Source organism: Physella acuta, unplaced genomic scaffold (genome assembly GCF_028476545.2).
Source record: "Physella acuta isolate Inbredline_101_S28 unplaced genomic scaffold, ASM2847654v3 ptg000088l, whole genome shotgun sequence".
Classification (NCBI taxonomy): domain Eukaryota; kingdom Metazoa; phylum Mollusca; class Gastropoda; family Physidae; genus Physella; species Physella acuta.
The window spans coordinates 91,470-117,500 of record NW_026731608.1 but is presented as its reverse complement, the minus strand read 5'-3'; the positions used below and the strand labels follow the sequence as shown (position 1 = coordinate 117,500).

The 26,031-nt window shown below is 41.9% G+C and overlaps 2 protein-coding genes across 2 annotated transcripts in view; both read right to left on the bottom strand.

Moving 5' to 3' along the window:
- LOC131927622 (mucin-19-like) overlaps positions 1-4,161 on the bottom strand; it is a gene marked incomplete at its 3' end in the record, with an annotated part of 23,203 nt that extends 19,042 nt beyond the window's left edge. The window contains exon 1 of the mRNA XM_059283340.1: positions 4,156-4,161. Within this exon, the coding sequence (XP_059139323.1) occupies positions 4,156-4,161 (6 nt within the window). The remainder of the gene's footprint in view (positions 1-4,155) is intronic.
- Positions 4,162-6,069: 1,908 nt separating this feature from the next.
- On the bottom strand, positions 6,070-25,210 carry LOC131927613 (mucin-5AC). The gene is made up of 14 exons (XM_059283328.1): positions 24,294-25,210; positions 18,071-18,282; positions 17,747-17,821; positions 17,379-17,520; positions 17,045-17,168; positions 16,674-16,746; positions 15,801-15,878; positions 15,251-15,390; positions 14,849-14,977; positions 11,502-11,663; positions 10,269-10,407; positions 9,239-9,367; positions 7,917-8,728; positions 6,070-7,529 (listed from the first exon to the last, which is right to left on the bottom strand). The coding sequence occupies exons 1-14, from the start codon at positions 24,373-24,375 to the stop codon at positions 7,442-7,444; spliced, it is 2,385 nt and encodes a 794-aa protein (XP_059139311.1). The 5' UTR covers positions 24,376-25,210; the 3' UTR covers positions 6,070-7,441.
- Positions 25,211-26,031: the final 821 nt, after the last annotated feature.

Here is a 26,031-nt window from a genome sequence, read left to right as displayed (position 1 = left end):
ACCAAGAGAGTAACACAACGCACCAAGAGAGTAACACAACACACCAAGAGAGTAACACAACACACCAAGAGAGTAACACAACACACCAAGAGAGTAACACAACACACCAAGAGAGTAACACAACACACCAAGAGAGTAACACAACACACCAAGAGAGTAACACAACACACCAAGAGAGTAACACAACACACCAAGAGAGTAACACAACACACCAAGAGAGTAACACAACACACCAAGAGAGTAACACAACACACCAAGAGAATAACACAACACACCAAGAGAGTAACACAACACACCAAGAGAATAACACAACACACCAAGAGAGTAACACAACACACCAAGAGAGTAACACAACACAACACACCAAGAGAGTAACACAACACACCAAGAGAGTAACACAACACAACACACCAAGAGAGTAACACAACACACCATGAACGCAACACAACACAACACACCAAGAGAGTAACACAACACACCAAGAGAGTAACACAACACAACACACCAAGAGAGTAACACAACACACCAAGAGAGTAACACAACACAACACACCAAGAGAGTAACACAAAACACTCCAAGAAAGTAACACAACACACCAAGAACGTAACACAACACAACACACCAAGAACGCAACACAAAACAACACACCAAGAACGCAACGCAACACAACACAACACACCAAGAACGCAACACAACAACAACACAGCACGACATAACAAACTCAACAGGAACAATTAAAACACTACCCAATATAAAAACAAGCAATTGTAGTACATCAAAAGCGGGCATAAATGTTGTTAAAAGTATACTTTTATTAACTTAGAGAAGTATCCTGACAAAAAAATAAATAAAACTAAACCGTCCATAACCAACATGAATCGTATTTAGAGAAATCAGAATTTAAAAAAATTAAAATATTGAACTGTGTTTGGAGAGGACCAATGGCCTACAACAACACAGCACAATGTGAGAGAAAAATAACACATCTGTATGTGACCAACTCCTCAGAAGACAATATTTGGGTAGTATACTAACCTATTAAAATATTTCAAAACAAAAATACTCAAAAAACTATAGCACATAACCTGATGACCACAACTGCAACATATAACCAACACTGAAGCAAATACTTCAACATTTAACTACAACATATAACCAACACTGAAGCAAATACTTCAACATTTGACCACACTTGCAACAATAGTCGAGAAACGTATTGTGGGTGAGTGGTTCAAAATAGTTTTTAAAAAACTTACTTTGGTAACCCAGAGCTACTTGTGAGGCCAACACAGCCAGGACAAGGATGGGGACCATGACGTCTGGCTGGGTAGGCTAACTGTTGGCTGTCTGGCTAGGTTTACTTGCTCACATACAACAATCAGAGTTGGGTTTTATGTGTGTTTGTGACATGCTGTTATCGAACACAACTTTGACCTTCAGCAATACTTCCTTAAATACCCGTTGTAATAAAATTGTAGCTTTTGATGTTCTGGGTGGTCTGTGCAGTTGTTAATGGAATACATTACTAACTTCGTGTAACTGAATATATTATTAAACCCAGACAGACACAGATGTTTGGTTACAAAACTGGAATATGTAAACCTGATAATTTTACAGATCATAAACTTATACTTGTGGGAGCTGAGAACGGATGCTCTTTGAATTTCTAATCAAACAAGTTTTAACCTTTGGGAACTGCTGGGGTGAGGCTCGACCAAAAGAATAAATGTACATGTGAATACCGTGGCCGCCCGATAGCCAGTAAACCATGTGATGTCTATTTAAAAATATCTTTGACGCAGTTTGAAACTCTGAGAATAAAAGTTACAATATTTTTTTTTGAACCAACACTTGCAACTGTCACTTTATGCCGGCCAGACAAACCTACCTCACTGGCCAGTCCGGCAGATTGACCCCCACTGCATGTGAGACTGACCCCCACTGCATGTGACTGACCCCCCACTGCATGCCAGACTGACCCCCACTGCATGAGACTGACCCCCACTGCATGTGACTGACCCCCCACTGCATGAGACTGACCCCCCACTGCATGAGACTGACCCCCACTGCATGTGACTGACCCCCCACTGCATGCCAGACTGACCCCCACTGCATGTGACTGACCCCCCACTGCATGCCAGACTGACCCCCACTGCATGTGACTGACCCCCACTGCATGTGACTGACCCCCCACTGCATGAGACTGACCCCCACTGCATGTGACTGACCCCCCACTGCATGAGACTGACCCCCCACTGCATGAGACTGACCCCCACTGCATGTGACTGACCCCCCACTGCATGCCAGACTGACCCCCACTGCATGTGACTGACCCCCCACTGCATGCCAGACTGACCCCCACTGCATGTGACTGACCCCCACTGCATGTGACTGACCCCCCACTGCATGCCAGACTGACCCCCCACTGCATGAGACTGACCCCCACTGCATGTGACTGACCCCCCACTGCATGTGACTGACCCCCACTGCATGTGACTGACCCCCCACTGCATGAGACTGACCCCCCACTGCATGAGACTGACCCCCACTGCATGTGACTGACCCCCCACTGCATGCCAGACTGACCCCCACTGCATGTGACTGACCCCCCACTGCATGCCAGACTGACCCCCACTGCATGTGACTGACCCCCACTGCATGTGACTGACCCCCCACTGCATGCCAGACTGACCCCCACTGCATGAGACTGACCCCCCACTGCATGTGACTGACCCCCCACTGCATGAGACTGACCCCCACTGCATGTGACTGACCCCCCACTGCATGAGACTGACCCCCACTGCATGTGACTGACCCCCCACTGCATGAGACTGACCCCCACTGCATGTGACTGACCCCCACTGCATGAGACTGACCCCCACTGCATGCCAGACTGACCCCCACTGCATGTGACTGACCCCCCACTGCATGCCAGACTGACCCCCACTGCATGCCAGACTGACTCCCCACTGCATGTGACTGACCCCCCACTGCATGAGACTGACCCCCACTGCATGTGGCTCACCCCCACTGCATGAGACTGACCCCCACTGTATGCCAGACTGACCCCCACTGCATGTGACTGACCCCCACTGCATGAGAGACTGACCCCCACTGCTTGAGAGACTGACCCCCGCTGCATGCGAGACTGACCCCCGCTGCATGCGAGACTGACCCCCGATGCATGCGAGACTGACCCCCACTGCATGTGACTGACCCCCACTGCATGTGACTGACCCCCACTGCATGTGACTGACCCCCACTGCTTGAGAGACTGACCACATGACACACAGATCACCCTATAAATAAGGGGAGAAAACCTGTCCCTTTCTTGCTCACGTGGCTTTCGCCGACCATAATTGTTTTTTTTTTCGTAATTAAAAAATTAATTTTTGTGCATTTTTGACTTGATTGTTGGTTTGTAAAAGGAATACTGCAGATGCGGTTCGATTATCTTTATTCTATAGAAACGATCCAACGCTCTTGTATGTTTTTTCCCTTTGTTTTTAAACCATTGTGAAAGCCGCGTCCTCTTTCTCCTACAATCACACATACGCTGTTGTCGGAAAATATTTTGAAAAAAAAATCTAACGGCCTCTCGCGCAATGGACTTTTGATTCTTTATAACGTTGGTTAGGGGCCTACAATCCATTGTGATTTTACAATGTAAAATTATGTCTATTGTGTTTGGAAGAACTACTATTCTGTACTATCCTGTATCCTACAAATAATCAAATAGAATATTATAATAATTTCGATTTTATGTAGGCCTAGGTTTACTTCTATTTGTTTTACAAGAAATGTGATGGTAAACGAGCATAAGTTGAATTCTCTCCCTTGAATTACAATAAGCTTTAGGAAAAGTAGCTGAGACCATCCCAACTTCGGAGTAGTACATCGGCGCTTTGTTATTCCTTTTAAGTTTCTTCCTCAGCCCCCCCCCCCCCTCCCCTCTCCTGATGGACCCAACTGTACAAATTGGAATCAGTAGTTTCGCAGGAGCTGCCTAAAGGAAACCAGAGTTGGTAAACATATCGCCTAAGGGGCTCCACTCCTGTTTGATTTCGGAATTTTCTCTCCTTGATGGGTTGCTGTCCCCAGCTTACACACCTAACCTGCTCGAGAGTTCGAACGCCCGACCCACACCACCCATACCTGCATCTGCGCCCTGACCCCATGTGGGTAATGTTCCGGTCTGGTGTTTATGTAAATAATCCAGCTGGTTGTAAGATGTTAGTGGAACAAGCAGTGATGTTAGTGGAACAAGCAGTGGTGTAGATAGAAAAAAAAACAGCTAGCCTCCCCTCCCTTCACCCCGGCAAAATAGTTTAAAATATCTATAAATAAATTAATAACCTTCAGATATTTTAATATTTAGACTATTTACCATAGCCTGTTTGTATGTTGCCTTTTTGTAAAAAAAAAAAAACCTGAAGTTTATAAGGAGTTATTTTCTTTGTAATTAATTGTCCTAATGTTTCTGATTTTCATATTTACAACATTTATGAGTTGTTGTTTTTTACTTTCTCGTAAAAAAAATCGAGATTTTTACAAATCTCGACGTTTTACACCTCACTGATACGGAAAAAACATAATTTTGCAATCTTGTCCGTATGTCTGTGTGTGTGTGTGTGTGTCTGTGTATGTGTAAACACGATAACTTGAGTACCGTTACAGCTAGGTTGATGAAATTTCATATATAAGTAATATACCAAAATCGTAGATCCGTTTCAACTTTTGAGCGATTTCCGATAAGCGGAAGTGGTACTTTTGAATTTTTCAAAAGCCTATAACTTGAGTACTATTTCAGACAGATAAATGAAATTTCACGTGTAAGTACAAGATCTAATTCTTTACCTTCTGTAAAATTTTGAGTAATTTCCGTGGACTGGAAGTACTAATTTACGCTATTTCCGATTTCTCAAAAACTCACGTAAGTTTATAAAGTACTAATAATATTCCGCACTATTATGCACATTTTATTTGGCGTTCGCTGGTGTGCAATTATTTTTCTACGAGATTTTATTCTATTTTAAAAAGTTTAAGTATTTAAAATGGATTAAAATTCATGTCTATATCCCGAGTTCACATCCCCTGTTTTTTTTATATAAGAATATTCGAGAAAGTTTAGGGGAGATCACTCCCGGTTTATTAGCGCAATTTCCATTCTGGAGAATTGCGTTTATTAACCCGTCATTTCTGGATGTATGAATGTATGAATGGATGGATGGATGGATGGATGTGTGTCCGCAGCTTTAAGTCGTATCTCCTCCTCAACGAAGCAATATCGATGACTAGTTCCAAAAGCAATTATGTTAAGCAAGTTACGAGGATGAACATAGGCTATAAAAATTCCGGGTTTCTTTCATGGATTTCCCGGAAAAGCCAAAAAACCTCGAAAAAATGCAGTTTTTGGCCCATATCTCGGCAACCAGACCACTTAGCGACTTGAAACATGTACCAATCGATTCCTGCCATAATTTAGAACAATATTGCCGAAGAAAGTTTTCAAAAATATCCTTTCGTTCGGTCACAATTTTTTTTTTAATTAATTAAAATTTGGACCGAATTAGTAGGCATTTTTTCCAACCACACCACACGCGTCATCACGTTCAATAGCTGCACCATCACGTTCTATGGCTTCGTCATCACGTTCAGTAGCTAGGCGTGCAATGGTTTTTAGTCATGTAACTCTATTGTAAATAAAACATGTAAAATACTGAAATTTTTTAAAAATAAAAAACGCTTTAATAACTAACCAATGGTTTTACTAACCCTGCTCTTGATTTACGCTACGACAGAGCTATTTTTAGATAACATAAGGAAATTGCGCTAAAATTGTCACTAGACTTTTTAATTAACTTGTTTACTTATACCGTCAAGATTGGTTTTGCAACTAGTGGGTCTATCTCAGTACTTTGATGAATACTTGAATATGCTGTTGTTTATGAGGTACCGAGACAATAGATGAAAGTGAGTTGTATGGATTTTTCAATAATGAAGTCTAGCAATATTTACTTTGGTAGACAAAAAATAAAAAGAAGAATTTATAAAAATTTTAAAATGTTTATTTAAAAAAATAAATGGTTCAACAATCTATATAATAAATCACTAATTCTGAAACAAACATGTTACAACCAATAAATGAAAGAAACCCTTATGAGACTTGATGCAACAACCTTTATGTCACTATTTACATTTGATGTATGCATTATTTGTATGGAAACGAACGTACCCCACCTGCCCATAACAAGACGACCATGGTCAACGCTAGCAACATTGAGTTGTTTTCTTTCTACGCTAGCAACATTGAGTTGTTTTCTTTCTACGCTAGCAACATTGAGTTGTTTTCTTTCTACGCTAGCAACATTGAGTTGTTTTCTTTCTACGCTAGCAACAGTTGAGTTGTTTTCTTTCTACGCTAGCAACATTGAGTTGTTTTCTTTCTACGCTAGCAACAGTTGAGTTGTTTTCTTTCTACGCTAGCAACAGTTGAGTTGTTTTCTTTCTACGCTAGCAACATTGAGTTGTTTTCTTTCTACGCTAGCAACATTGAGTTGTTTTCTTTCTACGCTAGCAAAAGTTGAGTTGTTTTCTTCATACTCAAATCACGCATGGCTAGAATTTTTATTGAAATGCCAGGAACACATGGAAACAATTTGGGCGATCCAATTTTTGGTTGGGTTTCTGAATTTAAAAAACCTACTAGGAAACCTGTAGTACAAACTGTGTATAGAATGTGCTGGGGGATTGGGTGGGGGGGGGAGGACAGAGGGGGGTCGAGTTTTACAATTTTCCTTCCCTTATTCAATCAGTTCGGTTCTGCTTCATCTAAAACCTACAAAACATCGCGTGCAAATTTGATTTTCTCATATTAGCAGTTCAAACATTTTTTTTGTTCCTCACTAAGCTAATTTAATTGAACGAACAAGGTCTTGAAAAGGATACAGTTCGTAAACCGAAGCATCACTGCATGTGTGGCATCGATTCAATAACATGCTACCTATTGGTTGAAGGCTCATAGTAAAAAGATAACAATCTTATATAACTAACATTAAAATTATGTTTATAAAGTCGTATAGGAGTATGTTCAAAATTACGTTTTAAACAGCCCTTTGAAATGCATATGTTAAAACTATGTACTTGAGCGCCCGTTGATTTGTAATCGACCAACACAAATATTCGATGCCACCGTATGAGTGCAAGTAATTTTGTAATCGACTAAATCAAACATTAGATGCCGCACCTGGATTTCATTGTTGTATTGCTTAAAGCAAAGTCACAGTTTACAAGAAATGGATTTCCTTAGTACCACAGCTTTCAAATGAAATTTAAAATCATCAAATTAATTAATTAATTAATATAAGCGATCTAGTTTTAATTGGCTAAGCTTAAACATGTCTTGCTTAGTATCGATACTTGTTTATAATCGTGGTCTTCTCTATTTGTCTTCATGATATTGCCAGTAGGTGTCTAATGCTGTTTGAAGTCGCTTCTTAGTTTCAGCTTGCTGGTAATCGAATACATTTCTGTTAAAAAAAAAAACAGGTTATTTCAGTGGCGGAATATGAAAAAAAGGGCCACCCCACAAAATAAAATGTTTGGACACCTTATATATAAAAAGTTGTGTGTATAGTATTGTATTAGTCTGATATAAAGACATTGAAAAACGTTGTGTGGGTAGTGTTGCTGTAATCTGATATAAAACATTGAAAAAGTTGTGTGTATAGTATTGTTGTAGTCTGATATATAGACATTGAAAAAGTTGTGTGTATAGTATTGTTGTAGTGTGATATAAAGAGATTGAAAAAGTTGTGTGTATAGTATTGTTGTAGTCTGATATAAAGACACTGAAAACGTTGTGTGGGTAGTGTCGATGTAGTCTGATGTGAGTGTAGTGTTGTAGAGCCACTGACCTGATACAGAAGAGCCAGAGAATAGCGCTGCCTCTACTCAGGTAAATGTTGCACTCACGGAAACTCACGGGCCCCGATGGTTTACTGGACTGTAGGGTCACCGTGGTTGTAGCTGCCGGTGTGGTTGTCACACTGGCCGTCGTGTAGGATGTAGTAGGTGATGTCGTGTAGGGGATAGTTGACGCCGTTGATGAAGATGTTGTAGTTGTAAGCTTTGTTGTGGCTGTAGTGGGTACTGGTGTGGTAGTTGGAAGTGCAGTGGTTGTGGGCTTTATCGTAGTTGTGGTTGATGATGTAGTTGTGGTAGGGTATGCGGTAGTTGTCGGTTTTGTTGTAGTTGTATAAGGTAGGCCTACTGTAGTTGTTGTGTAGGATGCTGTTGTAGTTGTAGGTTTGGTTGAAGTTGTGGTTGGTACTGCTGTAGTTGTGGTTGGCACTGCTGTAGTTGTAGGCTTTGTTGTAGTTGTAGTTGTGGTTGGTACTGTCGTAGTTGTGGTTGGCACTGCTGTAGTTGTTGGCTTTGTTGTAGTTGTGGTTGGTACTGTCGTAGTTGTGGTTGGCACTGCTGTAGTTGTAGGTTTTGTTGTAGTTGTAGTTGGCACTGCTGTAGTTGTAGGTTTTGTTGTAGTTGTGGTTGGTACTGTTGTAGTTGTGGTTGGTACTGCTGTAGTTGTAGGTCTTGTAGTTGTTGTAGTTGTAGTTGGTACTGTCGTAGTTGTAGGTTTTGTTGTAGTCGTGGTTCGAATGGTTGTAGTTGTAGGTACTGCCGTAGTTGAGTTTACTCTAAGTATGCATTTGCCTGCAACACACCACTGAAAAATTAAAATAAAAGTTGAAGCAATGAAATATTTAGCTGTCCATATTGAACTTAACGTTTTGTCAAGTTAAAAAAAAAAATTAAACTTATCGAAGAACAACCAGGAACTAGGGAGTAGAAGTAAAGAAAACAACGTTTTACGGCACAACTAAAATAAAGATGACTAAATCAATTATCTGAGAACAAAACAAAAGAAGAAAAGTAAGGCAATTAGAACTAAAGATGAGTCATATTAGAACTAGAACAACTGGATATATATATATATATATATATATATATATATATATATATATATATATATATATATATATATATATATATATATATATATATATATATATATATATATATATATATATATATATATATATATATATATGCACAGAAGTCAAGCAATGGAAGGACATTGATTAGAGAGTCCTGCTCTAACCATTTAAGTCAAGCAACAAAAACAAGATGGAAGACAAGCAACACTTATAAACCAAGATGGAAGACAAACGCTTACATAAGAGCTGCCACAAGGTGAGTACTCCTGAGGTATGGTTGTCTGGCAGTAGCCGTCTGGGTCGTTAGGGATGCTGCAGTACATGCCACCACACAGCTGGGCCTCTCCTCCATAGGCCACTTGTACGTTCTGGTGGGGATAGGGGTCATTTAGAGATGTAGTGGTCATTTATAGGTGTAATGGTCATTTGTTTCATAAGTGTAGTGGTCATTTGTTTCTTAAGTGTAGTGGTCATTTGTTTAATAGGTGTAGTGGTCATTTGTTTAATAGGTGTAGTGGTCATTTGTTTAATAGGTGTAGTGGTCATTTATAGGTGTAGTGGTCATTTATAGGTGTAGTCTTCATTTATAGGTGTAGTGGTCATTTGTTTCATAAGTGTAGTGGTCATTTGTTTTATAGGTGTAGTGGTCATTCATAGGTGTAGTGGTCATTTATAGGTGTACTGGTCATTTATAGGTGTAGTGGTCATTTGTTTCATAAGTGTAGTGGTCATTTGTTTAATAGGTGTAGTGGTCATTTGTTTAATAGGTGTAGTGGTCATTTGTTTAATAGGTGTAGTGGTCATTTGTTTAATAGGTGTAAGGGTCATTTGGTTATTAGGTGTAGTTGTCATTTAGATAACAGTTGCAGTGGTCATTTAGATAACAGCTGCAGTGGTCATTTTTACGGTCCATTGATGATGTTTGATTGTCTTGAGATGTCTGTCAATACATTATAGACGCTATGTCGCGTGATGTTGGCCATGTCACGTGACGTTGGCTATGTCACGTGACGTTGGCTATGTCACGTGACGTTGGCTAATTCACGTGACGTTGGCTATGTCACGTGATGTTGGCCATGTCACGTGACGTTGGCTATGTCACGTGACGTTGGCTATGTCACGTGACGTTGGCTATGTCACGTGACGTTGGCTATGTCACGTGACGTTGGCTATGTCACGTGACGTTGGCTATGTCACGTGACGTTGGCTATGTCACGTGACGTTGGCTATGTCACGTGACGTTGGCTATGTCACGTGACCTTGGCCTACCTTGCAGTAGAAGCTGGAGGTGTCTCTGAATGAAAGGCGGCATTGGTCGTCCAGACTCAGGACCTCACCGGGTCGTTGACCCTCTACTGGGGGTGGGAGGGCGTTGGTGATAGACGAGGTCACCTGGGTGCACGTCACGCTAACAAAAGTGGGGGAGACAAGGTAACATACAAGGTCACACAGTGCAAGGTTACATACGGTGTCACACAGTGCAAGGTTTAACTTAAATATTTTAAGCTCGCAAGATGCAAAGAAATAGGACTATAATAAATGCCTGAACAAAAATAGTACAAAGTACTCAAGACTTGATAAAATCACACAAAGTACAGTATAAAGTACTCACGACTTGATAAAATCGCACAGAGTACAGTACAAAGTACGCACGACTTGATAAAATCACACAAACTACAGAGAACGTACAAATGAATTGATAAAATCACACAGTACAGTACAAAGTATTCACGACTTGATAAAATCGCCCAGAGTATAGTACAAAGTACTCACGACTTGATAAAATCACACAAACTACAGTACAAAGTACTCACGACTTGATAAAATCACACAAACTACAGTACAAAGTACTCAAGACTTGATAAAATCACACAGAGAACAGTACAAAGTACTCACGACTTCATAAAATCGCACAGAGCACAGTACAAAGTACTCACGACTTGATAAAATCACACAAACTACAGAGAACGTACTAATGAATTGATAAAATCACACAGTACAGTACAAAGTATTCACGACTTGATAAAATCGCACAGAGTACAGTACAAAGTATTCACGACTTGATAAAATCACACAAACTACAGTACAAAGTACTCAAGACTTGATAAAATCACACAAACTACAGTACAAAGTACTCACGACTTGATAAAATCACACAAACTACAGTACAAAGTGCTCACGACTTGATACAATCACACAAAGTACAGTACAAAGTACTCACGACTTGATAAAATCACACAAAGTACAGTACAAAGTACTCACTACTTGATAAAATCACACAAAGTACAGTACAAAGTAATCACGACTTTATAAAATCACACAAACTACAGTACAAAGTATTCACGACTTGATAAAATCACACAACCTACAGAGAACGTACTCACGACTTGATAAAATGACACAGAGTACAGTACAAAGTACTCACTACTTGATAAAATCACACAAAGTACAGTACAAAGTACTCACGACTTGATAAAATCACATAAAGTACAAAGTACTCACGACTTGAGGTAGGTCTTGATGGCGCTCCTGGAACAGGACGAAAAGGTCCACGGGTTGCCCTCGTTCCCTGGGTCAACTGGCGAGCGGAAGATGGTGGCCATGATGTTCTGGCTGGCGTCAGAGCACACAGACTGGGTGTCGGCATCGTGGATGGCAGACAGGCTGGAGGGAGAGATGTCACGTTAGGTCAGACCATAGGTGGATACAAAGATTTGTGGTAGAGGTGTCACGTTAGGTTAGACAATAGGTGGATACAAGGATTTGTGGGAGATGTGTCACGTTAGGTTAGACAATAGGTGGATGTATGGATTTGTAGGAGAGGTGTCACGTTAGGTCAGACAATAGGTGGATACATGGATTTGTGGGAGAGGTGTCACGTTAGGTCAGACAATAGGTGGATACAAGGATTTGTGGGAGAGATGTCACGTTAGGTCAGACAATAGGTGGATACAAAGATTTGTGGGAGAGGTGTCACGTTAGGTCAGACAATAGGTGGATACAAGGATTTGTGGGAGAGATGTCACGTTAGGTCAGACAATAGGTGGATACAAGGATTTGTGGTAGAGGTGTCACGTTAGGTCAGACAATAGGTGGATACAAAGATTTGTAAGAGAGATGTCACGTTAGGTCAGACAATAGGTGGATACAAGGATTTGTGGTAGAGGTGTCACGTTAGGTCAGACAATATGTGGATACAAGGATTTGTGGGATAGGTGTCACGTTAGGTCAGACAATAGGTGGATACAATGATTTGTGCGAGAGGTGTCACGTTAGGTCAGACAATAGGTGGATACAAGGGTTTGTGGGAGAGGTGTCACGTTAGGTCAGACAATAGGTGGATACAATGATTTGTGGGAGAGGTGTCACGTTAGGTCAGACAATAGGTGGATACAAGGGTTTGTGGAAGAGGTGTCACGTTAGGTCAGACAATAGGTGGATACAAGGATTTGTGGGATAGGTGTCACGTTAGGTCAGACAATATGTGGATACAAGGATTTGTGGGATAGGTGTCACGTTAGGTCAGACAATAGGTGGATACAAGGATTTGTGGGAGAGATGTCACGTTAGGTCAGACAATAGGTGGATACAAGGATTTGTGGGAGAGATGTCACGTTAGGTCAGACAATTGGTGGATACAAGGGTTTGTGGAAGAGGTGTCACGTTAGGTCAGACAATTGGTGGATACAAGGGTTTGTGGAAGAGGTGTCACGTTAGGTCAGACAATAGGTGGATACAAGGATTTGTGGGATAGGTGTCACGTTAGGTCAGACAATATGTGGATACAAGGATTTGTGGGATAGGTGTCACGTTAGGTCAGACAATAGGTGGATACAATGATTTGTGGGAGAGGTGTCACGTTAGGTCAGACAATATGTGGATACAAGGATTTGTGGGATAGGTGTCACGTTAGGTCAGACAATATGTGGATACAAGGATTTGTGGGATAGGTGTCACGTTAGGTCAGACAATTGGTGGATACAAGGGTTTGTGGAAGAGGTGTCACGTTAGGTCAGACAATTGGTGGATACAAGGGTTTGTGGAAGAGGTGTCACGTTAGGTCAGACAATTGGTGGATACATGGATTTGTGGGAGAGGTGTCACGTTAGGTCAGACAATTGGTGGATACAAGGGTTTGTGGAAGAGGTGTCACGTTAGGTCAGACAATTGGTGGATACATGGATTTGTGGGAGAGGTGTCACGTTAGGTCAGACAATTGGTGGATACATGGATTTGTGGGAGAGGTGTCACGTTAGGTCAGACAATTGGTGGATACATGGATTTGTGGGAGAGGTGTCACGTTAGGTCAGACAATAGGTGGATACAAGGGTTTGTGGGAGAGGTGTCACGTTAGGTCAGACAATAGGTGGATACATGGATTTGTGGGAGAGGTGTCACGTTAGGTCAGACAATAGGTGGATACAAGGATTTGTGGGAGAGGTGTCACGATAGCTCAGATAATAGGTGGATACAAGGATTTGTGGGAGAGGTGTCACGTTAGGTCAGACAATAGGTGGATACAAGTATTTGTGGAAGAGGTGTCACGTTAGGTCAGACAATAGGTGGATACATGGATTTGTGGGAGAGGTGTCACGTTAGGTCAGACAATAGGTGGATACCAGGATTTGTGGGAGAGGTGTCACGTTAGGTCAGACAATAGGTGGATACAAAGATTTGTGGGAGAGGTGTCACGTTAGGTCAGACAATAGGTGGATACAAGGATTTGTGGGAGAGGTGTCACGTTAGGTCAGACAATAGGTGGATACATGGATTTGTGGGAGAGGTGTCACGTTAGGTCAGACAATAGGTGGATACAAGGATTTGTGGGAGAGGTGTCACGTTAGGTCAGACAATAGGTGGATACATGGATTTGTGGGAGAGGTGTCACGTTAGGTCAGACAATTGGTGGATACAAGGATTTGTGGGATAGGTGTCACGTTAGGTCAGACAATTGGTGGATACATGGATTTGTGGGAGAGGTGTCACGTTAGGTCAGACAATTGGTGGATACATGGATTTGTGGGAGAGGTGTCACGTTAGGTCAGACAATAGGTGGATACATGGATTTGTGGGAGAGGTGTCACGTTAGGTCAGACAATAGGTGGATACATGGATTTGTGGGAGAGGTGTCACGTTAGGTCAGACAATAGGTGGATACAAGGATTTGTGGGAGAGGTGTCACGTTAGGTCAGACAATAGGTGGATACATGGATTTGTGGGAGAGGTGTCACGTTAGGTCAGACAATAGGTGGATACAATGATTTGTGGGAGAGGTGTCACGTACAGTGTGTTATTTTAAAAGAAAATACTTTCCGATTATTTGATTAGCTAAATGTTTAAATGACCAATGACCCAGATAATTTTATAGAAAGATTTGACTGAGCTGTGACCCAGATGATTTTATAGAAAGATTTGACCTATGACCCAGATGATTTTATAGAAAGATTTGACCTGTGACCCAGATGATTTTATAGAAAGGCTTGACTGAGCTGTGACCCAGATGATTTTATAGAAAGGTTTGACCTGTGACCCAGATGATTTTATAGAAAGATTTGACTGAGCTGTGACCCAGATGATTTTATAGAAAGATTTGACTGAGCTGTGACCCAGATGATTTTATAGAAAGATTTGACTGACCTGTGACCCAGATGATTTTATAGAAAGATTTGACCTATGACCCAGATGATTTTATAGAAAGATTTGACCTGTGACCCAGATGATTTTATAGAAAGGCTTGACTGAGCTGTGACCCAGATGATTTTATAGAAAGGTTTGACCTGTGACCCAGATGATTTTATAGAAAGATTTGACCTGTGACCCAGATGATTTTATAGAAAGGTATGACTGACCTGTGACCCAGTTCGTGGGCCGCCACACCTGAGACAGTGCCTGTAAAGCTGTTCTCTGTGATTGACACCCCGTTCTTTGTGCACGTTCTGGCGCTGTAAGCGATGCCGGAGGCCCCGATAATGTCAAGTCTGTAAGTGGACAGTGTGTGACGTGTCAAGTAAGTGGACAGTGTGACGTGTCAAGTTAGTGGACAGTGTGTGACGTGTCAAGTAAGTGGACAGTGTGTGACGTGTCAAGTAAGTGAACAGTGTGTGACGTGTCAAGTAAGTGGACAGTGTGTGACGTGTCAAGTAAGTGGACAGTGTGTGACGTGTCAAGTAAGTGGACAGTGTGTGATGTGTGGTGGATATCTAAGTGAGTCAGACCTTCAGTTCTTACTGCAGTAAATGTGAGTGACCTACCCTGTAAACAGCATGTAGTGGTCACTTGCTGGAATGTCCGTCTGGTTCTGGTACCAGTTGGCCAGGACCTGGAGACCTGTGGTGCCACTGAACTGACCACTTGTGGTGATGTCTTTGATGAATTTGTCGTCGGTGGGATTCTGTCGAGGTCATTCAAAGTTAGCTGCCACAGTATTGTACAGATTCTATCGTGACAATATAGGACAGATTCTACCGTGACAGTATTGTACAGATTCTACCTTGATAGTATTGTACAGATTCTACCGTGACAGTATTGTACAGATTCTACCGTGACAGTATTGTACAGATTCTACCGTGACAGTATTATACAGAATCTACCGTGACAGTATTGTACAGATTCTACCGTGACAGTGTTACAGATTCTACCGTGACAGTATTATACAGAATCTACCGTGACAGTATTGTACAAATTCTAACGTGACAGTATTGTACAGATTCTACCGTGACAGTGTTACAGATTCTACCGTGACACTACCGTACAGATTCTACCGTGACAGTATTGTACAGATTCTACCGTGACTCAACTTACTGTTAATATTTTGAGAACTGTAACAGATGTGCTCACTGCTATTTCTGTGTCTTGGATTGACTGGTACCGGATGTTCAGCTGTTTGGAAGGATATTTAATTACTTTTTGTTGTAATATTAATTTGATTATTCATTCTATTTAGTTGTTTCTTTGTTTTCGTTTCAAAAACAGGTCATTGAGTTGCTTAACAACAGTTTTCCTTTTGATGACTAAATGAAACAATTTTACGAAATTTCGTGAAATCGTAAAATTGTTTCATTAAGTTATCAAAAGGAAAAAATAGGAAAAGAGGATGACACCTTAGCGATTATGCAAAATTGTTGAAAAAGGATGGGGTGACACCATCATATAACCTGAGGGTGACACCCGACCCGGTGACGCAACTGCTTCAAACCTCCCAACCCTGTCAAGTCTCACCTGAACCAACCCTGTCAAGTCTCACCTGAACCAACCCTGTCAAGTTTCCCCTGAACCAACCCTGTCAAGTTTCACCTGAACTAACCCTGTCAAGTTTCACCTGAACCAACCCTGTCAAGTTTCACCTGAACTAACCCTGTCAAGTTTCCCCTAAACCAACCCTGTCAAGTTTCCCCTAAACCAACCCTGTCAAGTTTCCACTGAACCAACCCTGTCAAGTTTCCCCTGAACCAACCCTGTCAAGTTTCCCCTAAACCAACCCTGTCAAGTTTCCACTGAACCAACCCTGTCAAGTTTCCACTGAACCAACCCTGTCAAGTTTCCCCTGAACCAACCCTGTCAAGTTTCCCCTGAACCAACCCTGTCAAGTTTCCCCTAAACCAACCCTGTCAAGTTTCCCCTGAACCAACCCTGTCAAGTTTCCCCTAAACCAACCCTACAGTTACGAGAACTCACCGCTGCAGCAACATAGGTGTACCAGAGCCTCATCTGAGCCAGCGCTTGTGTAGAGCCGTAGTAGCTGACAAACCTGCAGTAGACAGACAAGATGTCTAGAAAGGCAAGATAACATGTCTAGACAGACATGACATGATGTCAAGACAGACATGATATGTAGACAGACATGATGTCTTGACAGACAACATGTCTAGACAGGCATGATATCTAGACAGGCATGATATCTAGACAGACAAGATAACACGTCTAGACAGGTTTATTGTGTGTCAACTAGATAAGATTTAAAACCTGTAGGTTTGTTGTGTGTATACAAGAAAAGATTTAAAACCTGTAGGTTTATGAACGTGCTAGAACCTGCTGGTGCCACTGACCTGCTGTAGTCCGTGTTGTCCACTACCATGGCGACCTCGATGTTGTGCTGGGTCAGTGCCCGCTTGTGTCTGGAACTGGCGCCTGGTTTATCCACACGTCTCCGTTTGTTTACCTCTGGCCTCTCTAAAGGGCGATAACAACAAAGTGATTGGTTAAATGTGTGGGCGTTTGGTTTATAGAGACAATACAGATACTTTGTAATATGTGTCTTGTTTAATGCCTGGGAAATTCGTATTTGTGTTAAAAATAGCGTTTTATTTTTTGGACAACCACAACCATCATGTTAGCAGTTAAAATACAGAAAAAAATACATTGGTATATCAGCCAACTGACCTTGAGTGTCTTCCACCACGTCCCCAACGAATGAGATGGTCTCGTTGTGAACCCTGACTGGCTTTATCGTGTGGACGTCTCTCTTGCTTCTACCTGAGGGTGCAAGGTCCCACTCCTTGTTCTTGTGAACAAATGTTCCTATCTAGGTTTGTGGTCAAAATATTTGGTATTAGAAGAAATGTTCCTGTCTAGTTTTGTGGTCAAAATATTTGGTATTAGAAGAAATGTTCCTGTCTAGGTTTGTGGTCAATACATTTGGTATTAGAAGAAATGTTCCTGTCTAGTTTTGTGGTCAATACATTTGGTATTAGAACAAATGTTCCTATACAGAAGAAATATTAGAAGAAATATTCCTGTGAAAAACTCACCAGCTGGTAGTCGCCTCCCCTTCTCTCAACAATCAGTGCTGACTTGAGTTGTTGGTCTGTGTACACGCCAGTGTCCTGTGGGATCACACACTTTCATTTACAACGGGTTGGACTAACTTCTAACAACGGTTTGGACTAACTTCTAACAACGGGTTGGACTAACCTCAAACAACGGGTTGGACTAACTTCTAACAACGGGTTGGACTAACCTCAAACAACGGGTTGGACTAACTTCTAACAACGGGTTGGACTAACCTCAAACAACGGGTTGGACTAACTTCTAACAACGGGTTGGACTAACTTCTAACAACGGGTTGTACCAACCTCGAGCAGCTGGTTGGCTGTGTGAGTGCTCTCCGGGTCACTGGTTATAACTCTGAGTGCCTCAGTCCTCACAAGCCGGAGTTTGACGTGCTCCTGGTTTAGAGGCAGGTGAAACAGAAGCTGGTCTGGTAAGTTAGAGTCAGCTGACCGCTTGTGTCGGGTCATGGGGTCGAATCTCTCTGAGAGCAGGGTCAAGGTGACCTCCATGTCTTCTGTCGTGTTGGACGTTGAAATAAATTACTATTTAATTAGATTTTAAGAATAGAGAAGACATTAGTACATTCATTACTAGAACATTCCATAGTCGGCGGCTTGTACAGGGAGACTGGCTGATACTTTTCTACCGCAAGTTTCTGGTCCTGGGTGGGTGGTCTCATAACGGTTACTAGAGTCACGTCATAGACACGTTTGGGGGGGGGGGGGGGCTTAATACCACGTTGGTGATGTCACGGGGGTCTACACCACAAAGTAAAGTGTGGGGGTCTACACCACATAGTTGAAGTGTGGGGTCTACACCACATAGTTGAAGTGTGGGGGTCTACACCACATAGTTGAAGTGTGGGGTCTACACCACATAGTTGAAGTGTGGGGTCTACACCACATAGTTGAAGTGTGGGGGTCTACACCACATAGTTGAAGTGTGGGGGTCTACACCACATAGTTGAAGTGTGGGGTCTACACCACATAGTTGAAGTGTGGGGTCTACACCACATAGTTGAAGTGTGGGGGTCTACACCACATAGTTGAAGTGTGGGGGTCTACACCACATAGTTGAAGTGTGGGGTCTACACCACATAGTTGAAGTGTGGGGTCTACACCACATAGTTGAAGTGTGGGGGTCTACACCACATAGTTGAAGTGTGGGGGTCTACACCACATAGTTGAAGTGTGGGGTCTACACCATATAGTTGAAGTGTGGGGGTCTACACCACATAGTTGAAGTGTGGGGGTCTACACCACATAGTTGAAGTGTGGGGGTCTACACCACATAGTTAAAGTGTGGGGTCTACACCACATAGTTGAAGTGTGGGGTCTACACCACATAGTTGAAGTGTGGGGGTCTACACCACATAGCTGAAGTGTGGGGGTGTACACCACATAGCTGAAGTGTGGGGGTCTACACCACATAGCTGAAGTGTGGGGGTCTACACCACAAAGTTAAAGTGTGGGTCGCCACCTTGGAGGTCAAGCTAAACACCTGATCTAGTGGGGACAGGATTAAATCCCATACATTGTACAGTGCCAAACATTGATCAGGTCCGAGTCGTTTGTTTGTCTTGTAGACGGTTCCAGGTAAGTAAACACAGGTCAGGTGTATCGAGGTCATGTCTGAGGTCAGTCCACTTCTAGGTGTCACACTAGGTTTATGGTCAATACATTTGGTATTAGAACAAATGTTCCTGTCTAGGCTTGTTGTCAATGCGAGCATGAATAGAACATGGGCTTTTGTCTCTAGGCTTTGTCTGTGGGCTTATGTTTAATACGTGCCACTTGACTCACACGATCAAGCGTCTGTGTGGAGTGGTGAGCGGTCGGCACACGGGGCAAATGTGTTGGCTGTAGCTCGTGAGTGACATGAATGGTGACACGAATGGTATTGGGTGGTGACACCAATGGTGTTGGGTGGTGACACGAATGGTGGAGGGTGGTGACACGAATGGTGGAGGGTGGCGACACGACGTATGTTGGGTGACATGAATGGTGTTGGATGGTGACACGAATGGTGGAGGTGTGATGACACGAATGGTGTTGGATGGTGACACGAATGGTGGAGGTGTGGTGACACGAATGGTATTGGGTGGTGATAAGAATGGTGGAGGGTGGTGACACGAATGGTGGAGGGTGGTGACACGAATGGTGGAGGTGTGGTGACACGAATGGTGGAGGGTGGTGACACGAATGGTGGAGGTGTGGTGACACGAATGGTGGAGGGTGGTGACACGAATGGTGGAGGGTGGTGACACGAATGGTGGAGGTGTGGTGACACGAATGGTGGAGGGTGGTGACACGAATGGTGGAGGGTGGCGACACGACGTATGTTGGGTGACATGAATGGTGTTGGATGGTGACACGAATGGTGGAGGTGTGATGACACGAATGGTGTTGGATGGTGACACGAATGGTGGAGGTGTGGTGACACGAATGGTATTGGGTGGTGATAAGAATGGTGGAGGGTGGTGACACGAATGGTGGAGGGTGGTGACACGAATGGTGGAGGTGTGGTGACACGAATGGTGGAGGGTGGTGACACGAATGGTGGAGGTGTGGTGACACGAATGGTGGAGGGTGGTGACACGAATGGTGGAGGGTGGTGACACGAATGGTGGAGGTGTGGTGACACGAATGGTGGAGGGTGGTGACACGAATGGTGGAGGGTGGTGACACGAATGGTGTTGGGTGGTGATAAGAATGGTGGAGGGTGGTGACACGAATGGTGGAGGTGTGGTAACACGAATGGTGGAGGGTGGTGACACGAATGGTGGAGGGTGGTGACACGAATGGTGTTGGGTGGTGACACGAATGGTGGTAGGTGGTGATACGAATGGTGGAGGTGTGGTGACACGAATGGTGGAGGGTGGTGACACGAATGGTGGAGGGTGGTGACACGAATGGTGTTGGGTGGTGATAAGAATGGTGGAGGGTGGTGACACGAATGGTGGAGGTGTGGTAACACGAATGGTGGAGGGTGGTGACACGAATGGTGGAGGGTGGTGACACGAATGGTGTTGGGTGGTGACACGAATGGTGGTAGGTGGTGATACGAATGGTGGAGGTGTGGTGACACGAATGGTGGAGGGTGGTGACACGAATGGTGTTGGGTGGTGACACCAAATTATCTTGACCGTAATTAACGAGGTTTTAAAAAGTTAACGTTTAGTTAGGATCAACATATTGGGCATGATAGGACGGTGTTTAATAGGGCGGTGTTTAATAAGGCGGTGTTTGATAGGGCGGTGTTTAAGTCTGGTGTTACCTTACATGACCCCGCCCCTGAAATCACAAAGATGATTATCATGCAGCAATGTGACGTGTTGTGTGACACCGTGACAGAGTATGTGACAGTTTGTTCCCTGTAAACAAGCTGTTTTCTGCCCTGCTAATAAATTATTCTCAAAGATAATTATGGCATGTAGAAAGACAGTTTTGTAGCATAGCATTTACTTCAACTGTATGTTAGTCTGGTATATTAGCATAGCATTTACTTCAACTGTATGTTAGTCTGGTATATTAGCATAGCATTTACTTCAACTGTATGTTAGTCTGGTATATTTGCATAGCATTTACTTCAACTGTATGTTAGTCTGGTATATTAGCATAGCATTTACTTCAACTGAATGTTAGTCTGGTATATTAGCATAGCATTTACTTCAACTGTATGTTAGTCTGGTATATTAGCATAGCATTTACTTCAACTGTATGTTAGTCTGGTATATTTGCATAGCATTTACTTCAACTGTATGTTAGTCTGGTATATTAGCATAGCATTTACTTCAACTGGATGTTAGTCTGGTATATTAGCATAGCATTTACTTCAACTGGATGTTAGTCTGGTATATTAGCATAGCATTTACTTCAACTGGATGTTAGTCTGGTATATTAGCATAGCATTTACTTCAACTGTATGTTAGTCTGGTATATTAGCATAGCATTTACTTCAACTGTATGTTAGTCTGGTATATTAGCATAGCATTTACTTCAACTGTATGTTAGTCTGGTATATTAGCATAGCATTTACTTCAACTGGATGTTAGTCTGGTATATTAGCATAGCATTTACTTCAACTGGATGTTAGTCTGGTATATTAGCATAGCATTTACTTCAACTGTATGTTAGTCTGGTATATTAGCATAGCATTTACTTCAACTGTATGTTAGTCTGGTATATTAGCATAGCATTTACTTCAACTGGATGTTAGTCTGGTATATTAGCATAGCATTTACTTCAACTGTATGTTAGTCTGGTATATTAGCATAGCATTTACTTCAACTGTATGTTAGTCTGGTATATTAGCATAGCATTTACTTCAACTGGATGTTAGTCTGGTATATTAGCATAGCATTTACTTCAACTGTATGTTAGTCTGGTATATTAGCATAGCATTTACTTCAACTGTATGTTAGTCTGGTATATTAGCATAGCATTTACTTCAACTGGATGTTAGTCTGGTATATTAGCATAGCATTTACTTCAACTGGATGTTAGTCTGGTATATTAGCATAGCATTTACTTCAACTGTATGTTAGTCTGGTATATTAGCATAGCATTTACTTCAACTGTATGTTAGTCTGGTATATTAGCATAGCATTTACTTCAACTGGATGTTAGTCTGGTATATTAGCATAGCATTTACTTCAACTGTATGTTAGTCTGGTATATTAGCATAGCATTTACTTCAACTGTATGTTAGTCTGGTATATTAGCATAGCATTTACTTCAACTGGATGTTAGTCTGGTATATTAGCATAGCATTTACTTCAACTGTATGTTAGTCTGGTATATTAGCATAGCATTTACTTCAACTGTATGTTAGTCTGGTATATTAGCATAGCATTTACTTCAACTGTATGTTAGTCTGGTATATTAGCATAGCATTTACTTCAACTGGATGTTAGTCTGGTATATTAGCATAGCATTTACTTCAACTGGATGTTAGTCTGGTATATTAGCATAGCATTTACTTCAACTGTATGTTAGTCTGGTATATTAGCATAGCATTTACTTCAACTGGATGTTAGTCTGGTATATTAGCATAGCATTTACTTCAACTGTATGTTAGTCTGGTATATTAGCATAGCATTTACTTCAACTGTATGTTAGTCTGGTATATTAGCATAGCATTTACTTCAACTGGATGTTAGTCTGGTATATTAGCATAGCATTTACTTCAACTGTATGTTAGTCTGGTATATTAGCATAGCATTTACTTCAACTGTATGTTAGTCTGGTATATTAGCATAGCATTTACTTCAACTGGATGTTAGTCTGGTATATTAGCATAGCATTTACTTCAACTGTATGTTAGTCTGGTATATTAGCATAGCATTTACTTCAACTGTATGTTAGTCTGGTATATTAGCATAGCATTTACTTCAACTGGATGTTAGTGTGGTATATTAGCATAGCATTTACTTCAACTGGATGTTAGTCTGGTATATTAGCATAGCATTTACTTCAACTGTATGTTAGTCTGGTATATTAGCATAGCATTTACTTCAACTGTATGTTAGTCTGGTATATTAGCATAGCATTTACTTCAACTGTATGTTAGTCTGGTATATTAGCATAGCATTTACTTCAACTGGATGTTAGTCTGGTATATTAGCATAGCATTTACTTCAACTGTATGTTAGTCTGGTATATTAGCATAGCATTTACTTCAACTGTATGTTAGTCTGGTATATTAGCATAGCATTTACTTCAACTGTATGTTAGTCTGGTATATTAGCATAGCATTTACTTCAACTGGATGTTAGTCTGGTATATTAGCATAGCATTTACTTCAACTGGATGTTAGTCTGGTATAGATGGGACAGTGAAATCAGCCGCTTATGGTTGTACACACAGAACGTTGTAGTGGGATTGGTGGCTTACTCTCATAGGCACAGTCTTATCGTTCTACGTCAGTGAGAGAATGATGCAAAATGTCATTGGCCATATTTCACTGGCCAAATATCACTGACCAAATGTCACTGGCCCAATGTCACTGGACTGGCCCAATGCAACTGGCCAAATGTCACTGGCCCAATGCAACTGGCCAAATGTCACTGGCCCAATGTCACTGGCTAAATGTTACTGGCCCAATGTCACTGGCCCAATGTAACTGGTCAAATGTCACTGGCCCAATGCAACTGGCCAAATGTCACTGGCCCAATGTCACTGGCTAAATGTTACTGGCCAAATGTCACTGGCCCAATGTAACTGGTCAAATGTCACTGGCCCAATGCAACTGGCCAAATGTCACTGGCCCAATGTCACTGGCTAAATGTCACTGGCTAAATGTCACTGGCCAAATGTCACTGGCCCAATGTAACTGGTCAAATGTCACTGGCCCAATGTAACTGGCCAAATGTCACTAGCCAATTGCCACTGGTAAAATGTCAGAATACAAATTATAACGCATTTATTTTGATACCTATTTTATTTACCTTAAATTTAAAAAAAAATAGCATTCACTTTATGTACATCAATTTACACTAAACTAAAACAAGTGTTATTGTCTTACCTGAGGTAGATGAGATTGGTGACGAGGTAGAGAAACTTGAAAACCAAAATAAAATGGCAATGTTGAAAAGTTGGCTCAACATTTGGATTTATTAGAACCTTCAGACTACTAAAAAATTGTGCGCTCAACTTCAAAACTCTTTGATAAAAAACTTCAAAACAGTCTGCAGAGATTCAAAATACAATGTCTATTAATTTAGTATATTTTGTTAGACGTGAATCCTAAAAGTGTTTGTTGTTCAAAATAAATTCTTAGTGAATTCAACTTACCGTGTTTTCGGCCTTTTATACCCTTTTGCCAAAATTAGTAACATAAAGGTTTAGTAGGTCACGGATTCCCACTACGTCATTTTTTAATGAAACCCAAGCCTCGGTTTGGAGAATGTTGAATCACGTTTGTGGATAATAACACTCGAATATTGAGGTCAAACGGAATGCGTCATTGTGTTTTTAATATCCCGGTTTATTAAAATGAGTGCTGCGTTGTTTTACGAAAAGGTGGGCGGGTCACACGACTTGATGGCCGCGGGACATTGTTGTTTGAGGCGTAGAAAATTCGAACGTTCGAATCGTGTAAGAACAAGGTAGATAAGAGCAAATTGTTTTGTAAGCTGGGTATGTTAATGTTGTTTGGCCGGAAATTCAATCGGGATGAGACAAGGTAGGGATTAGTATGGTGGGTTTTTACTGGGATAAGTAACTCAAGGATAAGGTTTAAGGTTAAAGTCGTGGAGCTTTTTGTCAGTAAAAAAACAAAACAAAGTACGCAAGAACTGGTAAATCGTGATTGAGTAAAAGGCGGCAACTTTAGTTTTCGTAAGGGAGGTTCGGGTAGGTCTAAGGACGGTGCCAGATAAAAATGCAAATTACACGGAGGTCACTTGAACTTGTGGTGTTTCAGCTAATTAAGGTGAAGGCCGTGAGCACGCACAGCCGTGAACTGGAAGCACCTCGAAAAGTGCATTTCCAGGTGAGAGGGTCGTGAGGTACGTGACGTGTTGTACTCTGGCATGCTGGGATGGTCAGACATCCGGGTACACGGGGCGAGCACTGCATGGCCCTAACTGCTCACCAACTGGTGGCCAGGTGCTCACCATCTGGTGGCCAGGTGCTCACCATCTGGTGGCCAGGTGCTCACCATCTGGTGACAAGCAGAATGGTTGTGGTGTCACCTGGTGGTGCGTGGGGTGGGGTGGTGCAGGTTATATAGGGCCGTTAACTGATGTCATGAGCATCATATGATATCAACTATGTTCTATTTGTCACTGTTCTGTTTTATATGTCTTTGTTATATGTTCTATTTGTCACTGTTCTGTTTTATGTCTTTGTTAAATGTTCTATTTGTCACTGTTCTATGTTCTATGTTTTATGTCACTGTTCTATGTGTCACTGTTCTATGTTCTATGTTTCACTATTCTATGTTCTATGTGTCACTGTTCTGTGTGTCACGTGGTCCCACGCTAGTCTCCCCCCTTACCCCACCACACTGACGCCAAGACTGAACCACACAATAGCCCGACTGGTCCTTAGACTGACAGGGCGATGTTTAACTTTGGTGTTTGAACTCAAGCACTCTTCAACTCTTTCAGCGAACGTTCAAGAGGTTAGAACACTGGGTGTTCTGGTTGTTGGTCTATGTCAGCAGTGCCACGTACTGGGGGTAATTAATTCTAGCATCAACGGCCGTCAGGAAATGAATGGCTTTCTTTACTTTAAGATGGCTTTTCTAGTGCAAGAAT

Coding starts and splice junctions, on each gene's coding strand:
- LOC131927613 (XM_059283328.1), bottom strand. CDS start 24,375: ATGTTGAGCCAACTTTTCAACATTGCCATTTTATTTTGGTTTTCAAGT. Junction 17,169..17,378: donor CGTGGTGGAAGACACTCAAG/GTCAGTTGGCTG, acceptor ATCGCCCTTTAG/AGAGGCCAGAGGTAAACAAA. Junction 16,747..17,044: donor GACAACACGGACTACAGCAG/GTCAGTGGCACC, acceptor TGTCTACTGCAG/GTTTGTCAGCTACTACGGCT.